The following is a 17,384-nucleotide window of genomic DNA, read 5'->3' on the forward strand; positions in this document are numbered from 1 at the left end:
GATGTCTATTCCTCACAGATGAAACCTGTACCCACCTGGAGGAAGAATTGGAATCATCTCTTTGTGCCAATTGGGAGATGGTGTTTTTAAATTCATCCTTCAGCTCTTTCATGCAATTCTCCAGTTTTCCAGACAGAGTTTCAATGGCTGAAACCAAAGAAACACGTGTCATGCTATCATCCAATTGTCTCAATTGATCAGTGAATTGGCCAACCGTAAGAGGAGCTCCACCATAATTTCTTGCTACAATTCTGCTTGCCAGAATGTTTGCATAATTGGAAGGAGCAAGCTTGATGAGCTTTTTAGTAAGACCATTTCCTACAGGAACATCATCAGGATTCAGAGATTCATGTTCACCATAGAGTACCTCTCTAACAGCAAATTCTCTCAGACGCTTGATTCCCTCATCTATGGTAGTCCAGGGCTTAGGATTCCATGGAAGATCATCTCGGGAAGGGTATCTCATGAGAACCGCCATTAGAAGGCGTATCCACAGATTAACCTTACCGAGAGCCTTGCCTAGATGTCTATCTATTCCATTATCCTTCGAGAGAGTTCCTAGCTGGGCTGCTGACTTGTCTCCAACCATTAGAGCTGGAGCACCTGTATCATAACATCTACCAAGCCAAGCGAGAACTGGCTCCTTATCTGCTCTGAGATAGTCTTTTCTCACATTTCTAAGCTCCTCACGTGGTGAAGAGCAGTCGGTTATGTCATCTTGTTCTTGCTCCTCTGCCTCCTGTTCCTCAACTTGTGGTCCCAACAACCTCTCAAGGATCCCTTTAAGCTGAGAAGCACCACCACTAGCTGCTGTCCTACCAAGAGATGCATCTCGATCCTCTGATGATCTCAATAACTCAGCTATATTTTTAAGACAGATTTTCTCTTCCTCCCCAGCAGAAGAACCTTGCTGTGCATCCCCGTCAGCTCCTGAATCAGCTTTAGTCTTACCCTTCCTTGTTGTTAAAACTGCTACTTGCTTTACTGGAGCTGTGTTTGGGTTTCCAGCTGCCTTATTATCAGAAGCTGATAAGCTTTGAGACAGATTAGTTGCTTTGGAGGACGCTTCCGCTCCTGCCATGGAAGAAGGAGGAAATGACTTTGCCTCGTTAATGGTGGCTGCCTGGGACACAGGAGCCGCCATGTTTGGGGCTACTGTAGCCCCTGGCTGCTTGCCAGAATCATCACCATTGCTATTCAGAGCTGCCTTGCCGATTGACTTTTTAGCTTTATCTTTAACTGACACAGATTCTCCATTATCATCCTCACTGGATGTTCCTGAAACAGAGCTAGGGTGGCGTTTTCGTCTCTTTGTCCTCCGTCTAATAACAAAACATGCCTTATAAACTTTTCTCTCCCGGTACAGTGTCACTAGCAAATACACATTACTTATCACCAGCAGCAGGACTACACACATCAAGAAAATCAGCTTTGGATCCCAGCCATCACTTAAAATTACCCTTTCACCGAGCGGAATCTTAAACTCTTTTATCTCAATAGGGAGTGTGCTAGATGTAACATTCCTGTACTTTTTAACATAAAAGAGTTCCAGGCACTGATCATACAGAAGCCGAATCTTGTACTTAAACCACAAATATAATTTTTGCATTATATATTTACCTATCTTATCGATAATCATACCCAGGCAATACTTGTAGATCAATACACCAAAGACCGAGAAGAACAGACGCTCAAAAAGCCAAAACACCTTCATGTTTGCTCGTTCGACTTAAGCAAGCAATAAATCAAACTAATTTGTCAGCAAGCCCCGAGTTGGGCAGCCAATAAATGTAGTAGGTTGAGAGAGGGCTTAGCTCTCCCTCCTCCACAGAGTAAGAAACCACAGCTAACTCAGTCGAAGAGCAAAAGCTATATATTTACAAGCATATATGGAAAGCAGGTTATATATAACACAATATATACAGGTATTTACAATATATACACAGAAATACACAGCAAAGACAAATAACACAACAAAAATCCCTCCCTCAGGGAGGGATCCCCTCTTTGGAACCCCCTCTCTCCCCCCCTTACCTCCCTTTTTCCCCAAAAAGGGGTTAGAGAGAGAGAAAGGCAAGTTACTAAGGAAAAGAGTTGTTAGCAAGCTTCAAAAGCCCATGCAGGATTAGTGTTTGCTTATCTGAAGGCCAAGTCCAGCAGTTCGCAGAAGAAGCAGGCAGGGAGAACAGGCTGAAACACCAAACTCCCCCAACTCCCAAACCGAACTGAACTGAGGAAAAAATTTTCCAACCGCTTCACAATCTAAAGCTGAATTTTTGTTTATCAACCAATGAAATTCGTTTAGAATATCAGAATGTTTTGGTTCTAGTACCAAAAACATTAGCCAGTGTGTTCCAGCAGTGTTTGTTCTTAAAGGCACAGCCTCAAACGACCACACTCTTGAAAGAAACAAAAGTGCCTACTGAACAAAACACAAACGTGTATCGATTCCTGTTTTCCTACTTGGTTTAAATCAAACTGTGTAAAGGTACCAAATCAAAGATAACAAATTAAACAACTAGTTGTTCTGCAGTTCCTGTTCACAAACAGAACCACCTAGCCTGGCTACTGCAAATCCTGAAGTGATTTTAGGAATTCTCTACAGCACAGTTTTCCGGTGCAATTACAAACCCTAGGTAAGAAAATCAAGAAGGGATGCACAGAGAAAACCAAATCAATCTTCTGTGATACTTGAAACAATTTTTGTCTCAGATCCTTTTCTCTCCAGATCACAAATCATTTTTGAAGAAAATGTGACATGGCACAGAATTTAAAAAATACTTATCTCAGTTTGGTAAAATTGCCTTTTGTTTTTGCTCCTACATAGGCTCTCGGCCATGTAGAAGAAATCACAATCTGTCCGAAATATATAGAAGCCTAATTATTGTAACAATGATGAATAGGGCCATTGCTGGTAATCATATGCTCCTGATCATATACATTAGTGTGATAGTAGGGATGTGATCATTTCTCCAAACCCCTTTGTTCCTAAAGGGCCATCTCTCAATTTCTAAGAATCAAATTGGAATTTTAGAGACCATATGGGATAGTAAGGGGACAGAAATGCTGCAGAACAATCAATCTTATTTTATATTCAGTGGAGGCTGCATTATATTATATACAAATGCAGAAAAACCTGCCTACTGTGACCCTCCTTAGTACACTTTGCAGAAAAAACAATGACAAGAGACCCTATCCTTTGGCTATATAACATTACATTTGTATAGCTTCTAGCAGTTTCCCCAATGTTCCTTTCACATCTGACCACTGCTTTTGGAATACTGAGAGCATTATATACCCTTACAGCTAACAAATGACAGGATCAAATGAAATTTAAAAGGTGCAATATATATTCTGTTTTCTACAAATACTTGTGTGCAGACTTATGACAAAAGAGTTCACAGTGGTTAAGTATAACCACTGCAAATATATCATCACTGTAAACACTCATGTCATCTCAGTTGGCATGGAATTTAAGACAACCAATAATTAAGAAAGTAAATGAGATTGTTTTCAACCACTGAGGTTTAAAACTGCACAAAAAAATAATGCTTTTAATAAATTGCTTTTAAGATTTGTTTGAAGTCTGCACAGGTTCTCTCCAGCTTGGCAAAGAAATTTAAAAAAAGCCCTTTTAAAGAGACAGAAAGATGAAAATTCAGCAAATGCCTATGTACTTTCTGAAAAAAATCCATTTGAAGCAGACTCTGCAAGATAAAAGTAAAACCTGGCACAGAAACAGAGGCACAATCCTCTGAGCTAGACACATTCAGTAAAGGAAAAAAAATAACAAAAATCAGCAACTACTTTAAAGCCCACTGATTTAAAAATAACAGAAAGCAGAGGAACACATGTTACAGTTACTTCAAAAGGAGGAAAGGGCACATTTATTTATTTTTTAAATAAAGTAAAAAATAATCACAACACTTAAAAAGTTTTTTTCCCCCAAAGAGCATCACTTGGCAATAGCACACCAGATTGCATATTGATAATCATAAAAAACCCCAACAATAAACCTCACAAAACCAAAACTCCTGTGGTGTCATGTTAGGAAACACACCAGGACTTTTGGCAACTGAAGAAGTACAAGGCCTTTACAAAGTTTTCACAGAATTCTGGTTTTTCTTCTGTGGGAATGCCAGTGATGAGCAGTGTGAGCAATCTGGCAGTGCAGGCCTAGAGCCTGACATGGTGGTAGGCCATGCTCAGCATAAGTGCAGAGCCAGCTACCAAAACAGTGCTGTGCCTGCAGCACTGTAACTAAAACAAGATGCTGGTAGCTAGAAACTTAGCAAGTTATCTTAGGACAACAGGGCATGCACCTGCATCAACAAACCTCACGTGTCATCCGTAGTTGGACCAATAATCTATAATAGTGTGATGTGTGGTCACTCATAGGGAACCAATGAGTGTGTGTCAACAAGGCATACCAAGTTTATATAAGCTGTAGCAGTTTCCTTGCTACGCACTTCTTTTTCTGCCTGTCCTGTCTCCTCTCCTTCCATGCTTTACTGTGCCATGCTTTCACCATAGGCCTGAGCCATAGGCCTGCAATACTGGAACACTAAAGGATCGATACCCGATCATATTGGTCAGCTGTATTGATTCCAATCACCTCCGTCATCGCCAAATCTGGCTAAACTCTTCCATGCCATTTTGAAATAGTTTTATTTAAGAAGGAAAAAAAGCACAAAAGTAAGCATATTTACCTTTACAACACAATACTGAAGATTGTAAATTGAGGTATATATGCTTTTTATTTTTCTCACAGAATACTATGTTTTATCAAACTACGTATGTGTACTGAACCAAATGTACCACACAAGTCCCCCTGAGCAAGTATTATGAATCAGTATCATTTTAAAAGCAGCAATTCATTCATTTCATGATTCTTGGTAAATTACTACCTTTTCCAACAGGGCAACCTGCTCATTTTCATGTACTACAAGTTTGTTTTCCTCCATTCCATATTACTTTTTTCTTTTTCAAAATTCCCAAATCCAGTGAAAATACACAAAGGAGAATTACATTTTCACAGCTGACAGCTGTTTTGGAAATTAAGTGAAAAAAATAATTCCATATAAATGTAGTCATTCCTTAAATGTACGCACAGTATCACAGTATCACTAAGGTTGGAAGAGACCTTGAGGATCATCAAACTCATTTCTTAGAAAAGTAAAAAATACCAAAGGGTTCATAGAAGCTACTACTTTTCTGTACCATGTATGAAAAGTGTCATTTTGTAGGGAGGAAAAAAGATTACATCACAAAACTTTCACATTAAATATCGGCAGCAGGTATTTTCACGTCATGTTGGCCAATGAAACACTTCCAAGGCCATACCCTAAAGAAAGCTATCTCTGTTTATTACTCAGCTTATCATGAGTTTTACTTTAATACTAGAGCAGGCTCTAGAGACCTAAGGACAGGTCTTTTTAATGCAGCTGTCTATTAAAGTTTCTAAAGTAGCTAACAATTTAGGCCTAAACAGTCATCCTGATGCATAGGCCACACTGAGATGCACCTTAAGAAACAAAAACAGCTAAAAGACATTAAGGAAAAACAAGAAAGCCTTTGCACTGATTACATGGCTTTCTTTTTTCTAAAATCCTATTTTTCCCTTATTCCTAAAACAGAAGACATAGAAGAAAATGGTTGTTTAATATTTTACAGTTGCCATTTCTTCTTTTTTCCTCAATTAACAATTAAACTTCCCATGATTACTAAACTTGTAACTGAGCAGCACACAAAACATGCTCTTTGTAAATGAGAAAGGACTGTGGTTACAGCTTTTTTCTTTATTTCCTCCTGAACAGCATGGAAATCCACTGAAGTTGCAGAAGTCTGGGATTTATATCACCTTTAGATATACAGGCTTGAGACAAAGGCTCTAAGCTCTTCTGCTGTCACAGAAGAAGTATAAACCACACCACCGTGATTTATTAGACCCCTTTCAAAGGACAAGAACAGCTTTATAGTACTGCTTGGGGGTGGGAGATGACCGTGGAGGAAATTCTAGGAACAGCCTTTTGGATGACAAAGTTAGGCAAAACAATTCCACCAAAAACATCCACTACTGGTTCAGGATACATTCATTTCAATAACTTACCCTCCACTGTTAGAGTACCCATTTTGGATTCCAAGAAATCAAACAGTGTGCTTGGTGCAGACGGTCTGGCGTTTCCCAGCTCTTCTTCATCTTCAGGTCTTATTCGGCCTCGGCCCTTCCCTTTACCTGTAAACATCAAAAGTTATTTGTAAGTGGAAAATAGATTTTTTTTTTTACAGTGTACAGTTTTTAATGTAACTTGAAAAATGTCAGAATTTTTATAAGGTAGAAAACACAATCAATAGACAAAACAGATACAGATATTCAAATCCACCACCTCAAAAAATATTTGACACGAATTAATTGCTATCCCATCTGGAGCGTATTCTAGCTTGCAGGAAAGGAACACGCACATATATCCTTCTGTAAGCCACCAGACAAATTCCTTTGCTCATACACACTGTTTTAAAGCATTTCTTTGCAAGTTTTACCTCTAGGTGGTGGTCCCTGAACGGGTTTTTGTTTACTGCTGTTAAGAAGAAAATTTAATGCTGCCTCTAGGCTGTTGCTGTTATCCATAAGTGCCTGTCTTGCTGCTTCTTTGCTGAAACCCATCTCTGTTATGTGTTTTAGGGCCTTTTCATCAACCTGAAATAAAAGGAACATGCAGACCTAATCAGAAGATACCATAGAGACTCTATAAAAAACACCAGATTTTACTTCACTTTTTCATTAATTTTTCATTGAAACACTATTTCATATTTTATTGATGATGAGTATTTCAGTTTTTTTTTAATACAGAATTTTCACACAAGATCTCTCTTACATCCAAACAATTGGCTAGTAGGTTTTTTTAAAATATAATGATGATGATGATTTTTAAGTCACCAATTTTCAGATCAAATATTACATGGCTTGAAGCCCAAGTTCCCCTAGCCTATCCCTTCTTCCACCATAGACTGGAATAATATGACAGACTGTAGTACATTTTCTCTGAGATGAAAATTAAAAGGAGTGTCACAAAATAATAATGGTATAAAATTTAACCATTTGTTAGCCATTCTGAAGTACAATTTACTTCCATAGAAACACAGGCTCTCCTATTCTCAACGGTATGCAGTGTCTTTGGAAGTCAAAAACTCTCCTTTAAACTTCATTTACACAGCACAAATTTTGTTTCTCTCACACAAAACTGGAAAGATGAAGAAAATTGTAGGATGCATGTTTTAAGGGCAATTAAGAGAGGATGGTGGCTGATGTCTAGAAATCTATTATCTGTCTACAAATAGACAGGAAAAACTACTTGTGATTTGTTTTGTAGACAAAGATATAGTGTTTCAGGTTTCTTGGAAGGTAACACACCAGAAGGACTGAAAAAACTTAACTGTTTCTAAATATAAGCCAAGTCAACAAGGTACTTTAAAGTCAAAAATCAAAGCTATATAATGTCAAAATTCCAGTAACACAAAAGAAATTTGTTACCCATTGCTTTAAGATCCAAAAATCATCACTTGTAACTGAAGGCTTTCTATATACGCACAGTAGGTCACATTTGCTGCTTCTACACAGCACCTAGTTATGTTAAATGGCATAATACTACGTTTCAGTAAGTTGGAAGTTCTTACATTTTACAATGCAATGCATGAAAAATTCCTTGCAGTTCACAGAAGAAAATCCAAAACAGACAAAATACTTGTAACAGGTAGTTAACTGTTCCTGAACCGTTTTTTCTCCTCATAGTTTAATCTTCGGTAAAAGTAAATAAGGTGGAAAATATTCAACAATAAGTAAGTGATATTTATAAGCTAATGAATATTTTAATACTGGTTTACTGAGTTACTACATCGTTGTGATGCTTTCATCACTGAAATTAGAATCATTAACTCTTACTGAATACTTGGAAGATTGCGCTCCAGAGCTGTCTTTTGTAACAAATACTTGCTCTACTATAAGCATCTTGTTTGCTGGAGCAATCAAAACAGAAACTTTGATGACTGCTCATTTTATGAAAATTCCATGCAGTGATCCCAAAGAACACCCAGAGTTCCTCTATGATGCAGTGACCATATCAGTGGACAAGGGAAAAATGACAGATGTCATGTATCTGGACTTCTTTAAGACCTTTGACACGATCCCACTAGAGCACCCTTCTTTCTACATTGGATAGATATGGATTCAATGGGTGGACTGTTTGGTGGATAATGAATTGGTTGGATGATCACATACAGAGTGCAGCAGGCAATGGCTCAAGGTTCAAATGAAGTCAGGTGACAAGTGTCGTCCCTCACGAGTACATGGTGGGATCAGTATTGTTCAGTATCTTAATGTTCATTTAAATAAGAAAATAAAACTATACTGTGATGGTTTCTATCACACATACTACAACTTTTCTTTTGCAAGGACTTGGTTATAAATTTTACTGGATGAGACTAATATTTTTCCACTGAAATTGCATTGAAACTCCCAGCTAACTCAGTAAGGGGAAAACAGAAAACGGAGTCTAACCAGACTTCAAAATAAGTTGAAAGGAAGTTGTTATTCCTCAGGGTCTTTTGATTCACCTTTTGTTATATTTTTTTGTTGGTGGTGGTGGTTTTGGTTTGGGGTTGGGTTTTTTTGGTTGGTTGGTTGGTTTGGTTTTGTGATAGTACACACTTAAGGTTCCATTTAAGCCTTCCACCTTACCAGTTCTCGGTAGACGCCTTCATTCTTTCCCTCAGGTTTTGTTATCTTCTCTTTCTGGAACAGTTCCCTGTTTCGATTCCCTCCAGTACTCACACTGAGGTTACTTCTGCTACTACCACCACCTCCTCCAAATGTCTTGGTCTTTAGATAAGCACAAAGATAACATTTCAGTAAACAGGACTTAAGAAAATAAGCCTCAATATTAAGCTAGTACAAAAAGTGCAGCAAATGGGATGCAGATTTATTTTTTTATGATCATGCTTTGCAAATCAACACATAAAGCACTAATTTAATACACACATAAAAAGAGTAATTTATTAGGTATTTTTCTGCTATGACCAAATGAGGCTGTAAAAAGGGTACATAATTCCAGTCTTTATGACCTACTAAGCACAGTGGAAAAATAAACTAAAATGAAAACCACTGGAGAACACAAAAACCTGACAGTTCAGAACTGAACTTCCCAGCTATTCTCTCAAACTGAACACAGAAAATCGTGGGGTTCCAAGAACAGAAAGCAGCAGCTAACATTTCATAATCACAGTATCACTAAGGTTGGAAGAGACCTCAAAGATAATCAAGTCCAACCTGTCACCACAGACCTCATGATTAGACCATGGCACCAAGTGCCACGTCCAGTCCCCTCTTGAACACCTCCAGGGATGGCGACTCCACCACCTCCCTGGGCAGCCCATTCCAATGGCAAACGACTCTCTCAGTGAAGAGAGAGTACATTTCCATTACTCAAATCTCATTAGCTAAGTTGTAAACCCCACATTTTTTAATGGTGGTATCAAATCAAAATCGTACCCACAATAAAATGTTACAATACATTTATTAGCATTATTAAGACCATATCCATCAATCCAAAATAACTCTAGTTTTGACACATTTTTAAACACGAGCAGAATTGTAAGGAGGCCAACACCAGAAAGCATCTGTCATTTAAGAGCTACTTAACAAGAAAAGATCAATCACAGTAAGTAAAATGCCATAACAAAAGCATTCTAACCTCTTTGCTCTTTGCTACTTCAGCAATAGCAGCTGTTCTCTGTTTTTCAAATTCATCATTGTCCACAACAGTTTTTACAGTATTTGTCATCTGAAGAGTCTTCCTGCGATCAAGCTCTCTGCTATCCACCTGCATGTGAGACCCACATTTCTGAAATTGAAACAGAAAGTTTTAATTAACTCTTCTGCATACCCTCATTTGAAAAACATTAAAATAAAAATTATTCTTTTTATTAGAGAAGCACAACTTCAGATCATATACTTTATCTAAAGTATATCACAGACTCACCAAGGTTGGAAGAGACGTCAAAGATCATCAAGTCCAACCTGTCACCACAGACCTCATGACTAAACCATGGCACCAAGTGCCACGTCCAATCCCCTCTTGAACACCTCCAGGGATGGTGACTCCACCACCTCCCTGGGCATCACATTCCAATGACGAACGACTCTCTCAGTGAAGAACTTTCTCCTGTACACCTAGGACATCTACATGTTGTCCCTGAGAGTACATGTCCAGAGAAGGGCCCTTGAATGTGTCCCTAGAAGGGCAACAAGGCTGGTGAGAGGCCTTGAGCACAAGACCTATGAGGAGAGGCTGAGGGAGATGGGATCATTTTGCCTGGAGAAGAGGAGGCTCAGGGGAGACCTCATTGCTCTCCACAACTACCTGAAAAGTTGTTGTAGCCAGGAAGGGGTTGGTCTCTTCTCACTAGTAACCAGCACCAGGGCAAGTTTAGGCTGGAGGTGAGGAGAAAGTTATTCACAGAGAGAGTCATTTGTCATTGGAATGGGCTGCCCGGGGAGGTAGTGGAGTCACCATCCCTGGAGGGGTTCAAGAGGGGATTGGATGTGGCACTTGGTGCCATGGTCTAGTCATGAGGTCTGTAGTGACAGGTTGGACTCGATGATCTTTGAGGTCTCTTGCAACCTTGGTGATACTGTGATACCCTCTCCCCTGGTCCACCAGAAAGGCCAAAGAAGAATGACTTTTACATTATATAAGGTTAGTTCACAATGCAGGCAACAGCAGTCTTGGAAATACACCTTTGACATTTAAAAAGGGACTATGTTAGCACCTGCACAATTGGACAAGAAGAATCAAAGGCGCCACATACTAAACAAAATGCTAAATTTGAAACTGGAAGAAAACATAATTCACTGTCACAACAAAGCATCCAGATCAACACATTTTTGGCATTTTTTGTTGCTCTGTCTTGGGGTTTTTGTTGCTGCTGTGCTTCTGTTGGGTTTGGTTTTTTTTTTTAAAACAGGCACATTTTTCAGCTCGAGGTCATTGTACTCTAGGGTGTCTTAATAGCCTTTATCTAGCTGGGATCAGGTCCCTGTATTATCACACAGGTTTTTCACAGAATGACAAAGAGAAGCACACTATACCTGTCCAAAAGGTACAAAAGGAGGAGGTCCCCCTTCCGTTCCAATGTTACTCCTATTGTGTTTTGCTAAACTCTGTAAAAAGAAAAGTGTTGATTAACACACTGCAAACAGCAAACAGCTTATATCATAAATGTCTCCATTTCAGACAGTATGAGGCTTGCAAGATGAACGTTTTGAGCATAAAAAATAACGATATACTTAAAATCCTGGTCCACTTGAGGAAAAGGTTGGATGAAGGGTAGGCATATGATGAAAATGATGCAGATTTGCAAAATCAGGAAGGCAACAGATAGAGCAAGTGCAGAAAATTATGTTAGTGAGGTGGGTTGAAGTTTCCCCCAGCATTAACTTTTAAGCCAGACCAACTCAGTTAGAAGCAAATGAAGCTGTATTTACAAGCAAAAACTACACTCTACAATGGAATGCAATGAATGTGTACAAAATATACAGTATTTACAATATTATACAGGTATCTACAATCAGCAAACAACACCGAAACCCCCCGGTCCAAAAGACTACGGAAGCCGATCCAAACCTTCCCCACCCTTCCCCCTGTACCAGAGAGAGAGAAGAGAGGAGCTGGGAGAAAGCTCCTCCCTACGGGACACCACTAATGACTGGCTGTCAGCTGGATGTGGCACCATTCACCACCATTCTCTGGACTCAGCCCTCCAGGTGAAGCAGAACAGCCAAGATCAGAGAAGAAGAGAAAAGGAACGGGAATGGAAGTGAAATGTGAAGAATTGTTATGATACAACTTCTCTTATCCCAGACCTTCATCCCATGAATTTGTTTAGAACAATCTTTTGTTTTCCTTTTTACACCCAATAGTGATTATTTATATTTTTCTACTTTTCTGCTTGAAATCTGCAGCTAAATTTTAAAGGCATAGCCTAAACCCACCACAGTTAGATACCCAAATCTACAAAGTGGCACGTAAAAAGGCAGCAGATATTTCTTTAGACAGCACCCAGTGAACCTGCTGCCATTAGAGGTTGTAGAGGCATAGTCTGAGCATATTTAAAAGACAACTGCACCAATTCAGCACAGGGAAGGCAAGGTTCAGGGGAATCTAACCAATCTATGTGAAGGGAGACAGACTGAAGAAGGCAGACCCAGGCTCTTTTTAGCTGTGTCCAGTGACTGAACAAGAGAAAAGCAGCAATAACTGAAACACAGCAGGTTCCCTCTGGACATGAGGGAGCAGGTTCCCTCTGGCTGAGGGAGCTGGGGTTGCTTAGCCTGGAGAAGAGGAGACTCAGGGGTGACCTTATTACTCTCTACAACTACCTGAAGGGAGGTTGTAGACAGATGGATGTTGGTCTCTTCTCCCAGGCAAGCAGTACCAGAACAAGAGGACACAGTCTCAGGCTGTGCCAGGGGAGGTTCAGGCTGGATATTAGAAAAAAGTTCTATACAGAAAGAGTGATTGCCCATTGGAATGGGCTGCCTGGGGAGGTGGTGGAGTCGCCATCACTGGAGGTTTTCAGGAGAAGACTTGATGGGGTGCTTGGTGCCATGGGTTAGTTGTTTGGGCGGTGTTGGATTGGTTGATGGATTGGATGCGATGATCTTGAAGGTCTCTTCCAACCTGGTTTATTCTATGTATTCTATGAGTGAACATTTATTTTTTGTTTTATCATGAGAGTGACCAAGCACTGGCACAGGTTGCCCAGCAAGGCTGTGGACTCTCCATCATTAGAGATATTCAGAAGTTGCCTGGACATGGTACTGGGCACCCAGCTTTAGATGGCACTGCTTGAGAAGAGGGGGTTGGACCAGATGACCTCCAAGGGTCCTTTCCAACTTCAACCATTCTGTGAAACTGATGAACCCACCCATAAGAAAATACTGACACCATCAGTCAGGACTGATGTATGACAACTCTGGATGCCAAGACAGTGCAAGAGCTTTAGGCTATGTGCTTTCCCTAAAAACCATCTCTTTGCCACTGCTGGAAACAAAACTACTGTGCTACTGGGAAATTTCCCCTGTGCTGTCCTAAAAAGTGTGTTACATACTTTAAATGGGCATTTTGTATTACACAGAAATATTTGATTTTGGAAGTGGAAAAAAGAAGAGCAGGTCCTTAATGCTGTTAAAATGCCTCCAAATTGTATTTCCTGCCAACCATCTGTTTTAACATCTTCATTTCTTATTTTCTCTTTTTTCCCCTCACTGGGACAGTCCTGCATATATCATCATTTATGCAAAGTACATCATTCGTTACTCCTCATTGGCACAGAGAGTTTTAATTACTTAAGGCTATATATGACATGCATATGTATTACCCTGATGTAAAACTGATTTAAATCTATCATGTGAGAGCTACTGTATACACTTGTACAGACTTTAAGCCATTATACTATCCAAGAATTTCTTAAAATAAGAGACTAATTTGCTTAACTAATACCCAAATCAAAACTTTTGGTCCACTCTCTTCAAGTTAACTATCACAGAAAGTTAGGGGTTGGAAGGGACCTTGAAAGATCATCTAGGCTAACCCCACTGCCAGAGCAGGATGGTGTATACCAGGTCACACAGGAACATATCCAGGCAGGTTTTGAGTATCTCCAGAGAGGGGGACTCCACAACTCCCCTGGGCAGCTACTGATATTCAGGAATCAAAGACCATTTTCTAAATCATTTATGGGTATTAATTCCCTTCAAGGGTGAGGAAAAATAAATAAATAGATAATTTTCCTCATGTCTTGGAGCAAAAACCACTGATAAAGCACTCCATAAATAATTCAAAACAGAGCACTTAGAAGTGCAGAAATAATAAAATTCCTCTGGTTGAATTTTGATCAGTTCATTTAAGACACTGCCTAAGAATTATAAGCTAACCAAGGGATGATCGCTGTCACATGCTGACACCTTCCCCATCTATTTACTGAACCATCAGTGTAACAGTGATTCCTTTGCCAAGCCACTTCCGTTCTCAGGGCAGGCACTCCAGGTCCAATAAACCCTAGGCTTATTTTGTTGCTTTTTAGATCTAGAGAAATGTAGGCAATTTAGAAATGAACTTCAGCACTGAATAAAATTATGATGTTTATATTACAGCCTGAGAACTCGAGCATTTGATCATAGTCAGTTTCTCCAGCCCTATAATCAGGAAGAGCATCCTTAAGTTTAAGGTCACAGTCGGGTTTTTTTACCCTTTTTTCCCCAGCATCAAGCAAACACATAAAAGGAAAAGATTATTCCAAACTACTGCTCAAACATTTAGTTTGGGAAATAGTAAGAAGCACTTAAAATTGATGGCACATGTACTAACATCTAGCTACAAGGATGTAACAGGGGGTTTTTTGCCACAAAACTGTTATTCAGAATGAAAGACCTCCACCTAATGGTAAATAGCAGCTTTGACACTTTCTTCCCAGCTAAGAACTGCTTTGCAAATTAAGTTTCACTTTGCGTGAATAAAAAGTAATTTTCAGTATACTACTTTTACCCTTCCTGCTGTATTTGAATTATGACATAGAATATTTCCTAGGGGCTCTCTTAAGAAACAAAGGTTTGCAATATGAGATCAAGCTCCTCGCTATTATTATCTATTAATACTCTTAGCCTCCTTTCTAAAATGAATTGAAAGTTTACATAAAACACCTGGTGTTCATTCAGTTGGTTCAATTTTTTATTGCTTCATTCATGTTTTCTTAGGGTACAGCATAAATAAATGTTTTTCTTTCACTATGTAAGCAGTGTCAGATTCATTCTCTGAGGAGAGACCGAGGGAGCTTATTGCTGTCTACAACTATGTGAAGAGTGGTTGTAGCCAGGTGGGGATTGGTCTCTTCTCCTAGGCAACCAGAAACAGAACAAGAGGACACAGTTTCAAGCTGTGCAATGGGAACTTTAGGCTTGATCTTAGAAAAAAGTTCTTCACAGAAAGAGTGATTGGCCATTGGAATGGGCTACCCAGGGAGGTGGTGGGGTCGACGTCTCTGGAGGTGTTTAAGAAGGGCCTGGATAGGGCACTTGGTGCCATGGTCTGGTTAATTCGTTAGGGTTGGGTGATCGGGTGGACTTGATGATCTTGGAGGTCTCTTCCAAACTGACTGATTCTGTGATTATGTAACATGAAGAAGAATTTTTTTCACTGTGAAGGTGACAGAACACAGGAACAGGCTGCCCAGGATGGGTTATAGAGTCTCCCTCTCTGGAGATATTCAAGACCCATCTGGATGCATTCCTGTGTTATCTGGTATAGGTGATCCTGCTCTGGCAGGGGGTTTGGACTAGATGATCTTTCGAGGTCACTTCTAGCCCCTAACATTCTGAGAAACTACTCCCTTTTTCCATCAGGTAGCCTCAGTACTTAGCATCATCTTCACCAAAACAGAAGAACTGGCAAGTATTCTAGAAAACTTGTAGATAATTCATAGCTTGAGAGATTCTACGTTTAAAAGTATAAGGGCCTAACAGACAGCCTCACCTACATATCAGCAAAATATGCTTCACTCTTTACTTACATATAGTCTGGTATTTTGCTAAATAGCAATATGAAGTGTGAATCCTTCTTAAGAAGAGAACCAGCACTATCTCAGCAGTAGCGATTCTCTGCTTAACATGCCAGTCATCACCGGAACACTATGAAGCAATAATTATTTAGAACTGTATTCTTACTGGAAGAAGTCCATGATACATTATCTTAAATTTCCAAAAAGATCACATTGTGACATTCTCATTTACTCTTTATTTATTTACTGCCACTTGAACATTGATGCATTTGAAAAATGGAATTTCTAGGGAAGAACTACGTTATGATAAAACTGAATGCTATGAGGAATACATTTACTCCTCATGCAGGATGGTAACACTGCACTCACTCCACAGATGCTGTATCTGTAGAGGGAGCCTTTCCTTACCAAAACTGGATTCCCCTCAGAAAGCACTTTCAAACACTGTTCTGAATGGAACAAAACAGTAATCTAACTGTACAACTAGAAGAGGTCTTGTAGATGCAAAATTGATCATTTAAGACTGGATAAACAACTTCAGTTATAAAGTAATAGCACCTTTTTAATAAGAAAAAAGCAACTTATTTCATCATTTACTGAGGAAGTTCCCAGACACTGTGGGAAAAGGGAACAAAAAAACCCCTCACTTCAAAACAAGTAATTTGCCACAGTCACACAAATAGAAGTTTTCTGTCTTATGCAACAGTTCAGCATTTCATTTAAGCTTTAGCGGCAAGATTAGACAAGCAGTGATAATGTCCTCGCTCAGGTATCTTTCAGAGTTGACAGTCTTGCTTATTTGTCAGCTATTCTCTTCTGTAAAGCTTTCTTAACAGGACAGAAACATCCAAGTTCATAAAGAAACTGCTATCAAAGTAGCATCTGACTTCTACAGACTGGAGCCCTATCTGTCTAGCTGTCAATCCAGATACAGAACTGGAACTACAATTCCCAGTGGTCATGGTTCACCTGCCCAACTGTTTCCTTGTCATTCACAAGTTTTCTGACATGGATACACTTATTCTGGGAACCTGACCATGCGCTATGAGCTGGTCAGAGAGAAAAAGAAAACAATACTCTGGCAAACTGCAAGATGGAATCAGAATGGAAGGGACGGCAATAAGCAACAGTTAACTTTATACACTTTATCTTACCAGAGTAAATTAGTGAAAATTGAGTTACTTTTCTTTTAAATGCACTGCATAAAGCCAATGAAACTGGATGACAAATGGTGAAGATTGCCATAGTTGGCAATGGCTATTAAGTGGCTTGTTTTCTTGTAAGCAGAACATGTTCTTTCTTCACACTAACCTTAAAACAAGTTGGTGAACAGAATAACCAGGTTGGAAGAGACCTTTGAGATCATCGTGTCCAATCTATCATCCAACACTATCTAATCAACTAATGGCACCAAGCACCCCATCAAGTCTCTTCCTAAACAATTCCAAGTGATGGTGACTCCACTACCTCCCTGGGCAGCCCATTCCAATGGCAAATAACTCTTTCTATGAAGAACTTCTTCCTAACATCCAGCCTAAACCTCCCCTGGCACAGCTTGAGACTGTGTCCTCTTGTTCTGGTGCTGGTTGCCTGGGAGAAGCAACATTTATTTGCAAAAGCCCAGACAGAAAACCTCTGAAAACAGACTCCAAAATCTCATCAAGAAAGCTAACTGATCCTATTGACCCTTCTCTTACACATTAGATGGCATTAAGAATACAAGTTCTATGCAGCTCTCTTCCATCCCCATCAATTTTAACAGCAGCGTTAACTCA

The 17,384-nt window shown here is 39.5% G+C and overlaps 1 protein-coding gene across 3 annotated transcripts in view; it reads right to left on the reverse strand.

Annotated features, from left to right (window-relative positions):
• TDRD3 (tudor domain containing 3) overlaps positions 1–17,384 on the reverse strand; it is a 119,230-nt gene that overhangs the window by 36,803 nt on the left and 65,043 nt on the right. For all 3 annotated transcript variants that reach the window (XM_054163052.1, XM_054163051.1, XM_054163053.1), the window contains 5 exons: positions 11,144–11,215; positions 9,747–9,896; positions 8,735–8,875; positions 6,541–6,697; positions 6,110–6,235 (listed from right to left, as the gene is read on the reverse strand). In XM_054163052.1, coding sequence (XP_054019027.1) covers positions 6,110–6,235; positions 6,541–6,697; positions 8,735–8,875; positions 9,747–9,896; positions 11,144–11,215 — 646 coding nt within the window. The remainder of the gene's footprint in view (positions 1–6,109; positions 6,236–6,540; positions 6,698–8,734; positions 8,876–9,746; positions 9,897–11,143; positions 11,216–17,384) is intronic.

This window comes from Dryobates pubescens, chromosome 7, assembly GCF_014839835.1.
Source record: "Dryobates pubescens isolate bDryPub1 chromosome 7, bDryPub1.pri, whole genome shotgun sequence".
Lineage (NCBI taxonomy): Eukaryota > Metazoa > Chordata > Aves > Piciformes > Picidae > Dryobates > Dryobates pubescens.